This window comes from Larimichthys crocea, unplaced genomic scaffold, assembly GCF_000972845.2.
Source record: "Larimichthys crocea isolate SSNF unplaced genomic scaffold, L_crocea_2.0 scaffold58440, whole genome shotgun sequence".
Classification (NCBI taxonomy): domain Eukaryota; kingdom Metazoa; phylum Chordata; class Actinopteri; family Sciaenidae; genus Larimichthys; species Larimichthys crocea.
Genome location: NW_020857646.1, coordinates 1 through 884, shown reverse-complemented (window position 1 = coordinate 884; position 884 = coordinate 1). Strand labels below are relative to the sequence as shown.

Here is an 884-nt window from a genome sequence, read left to right as displayed (position 1 = left end):
CTTCATGTAAATATATTCCTATGGCATTTGTAGCTATTTTGATATGCAGAGTGATTATAAAAGATGTTTTTTTTTCCCTTTCAGGTTAAAGATGCCTCCACGTGGAAATGCAACTTTTCTTCTCTCATCTATCGTGTTCTTGTTATGGAAAATTTGTTATGGAGGGAAGATTTTGGTCGTTCCTTTCGAAGGAAGCCACTGGGTGAACATGGACATCATAATCAAAGCTCTACACTCTCGAGGACACTCCGTTGATGTGATACGAACAAGTATGAGCTGGTCCATCCAGGACAACTCTCTGTACTACAAGACAATCACAGTTCCTGTCACTGAATCCTTTAATCATGATTTCATTAACCCAATTGTGAAAAAGGTCATTGATATAGAAAGCAGAGAGAGCTCAGTTTTGAGCTTTACCAGTATGCAGATTGAGATGCTTACTGCGATGTCTAACATGCATCGAATAATGTGTAAAATGGCTACTGACTTGTTTAAAGACAAAGACCTAATGGACAGTTTAAAGGAGAGTAAGTATGACCTAGTCCTCACTGACCCAGCATTGGGTACAGGTATAATGTTGGCTCATGCTCTTAAACTGCCTCTGGTCTATAATGTACGGTGGGTAACTAGCGGAGAGGGACATATGGCCATTGCACCTTCTCCTTTATCTTATATCCCGCTGACCGCCTCAAGACTGTCAGACAAAATGACTTTCATGCAAAGAATCAAAAATCTCATTATGTATGTCATTTGGCAAGCTCAGGATCGATTTTTAATCAGCCCTCAGTATCAAGTTATTTGTGATGAATTCTTCAGCACAGAAGTCAGATATAGTGACTTATTAAAGGGAGCAGATTTGTGGCTCATGAGAGTGGACTTTGTGT

The 884-nt window shown here is 39.7% G+C and overlaps 1 protein-coding gene across 1 annotated transcript; it reads left to right on the top strand.

Annotated features, from left to right (window-relative positions):
• Positions 1-91: 91 nt before the first annotated feature.
• LOC113745272 (UDP-glucuronosyltransferase 2B4-like) lies at positions 92-871 on the top strand (the record flags this gene model as incomplete). The annotated part of the gene is made up of 1 exon (XM_027276791.1): positions 92-871. A coding segment is annotated over exon 1 (780 nt), but the record flags the coding sequence as incomplete, so codon positions are not given.
• Between the last annotated feature and the right edge of the window lie 13 nt (positions 872-884).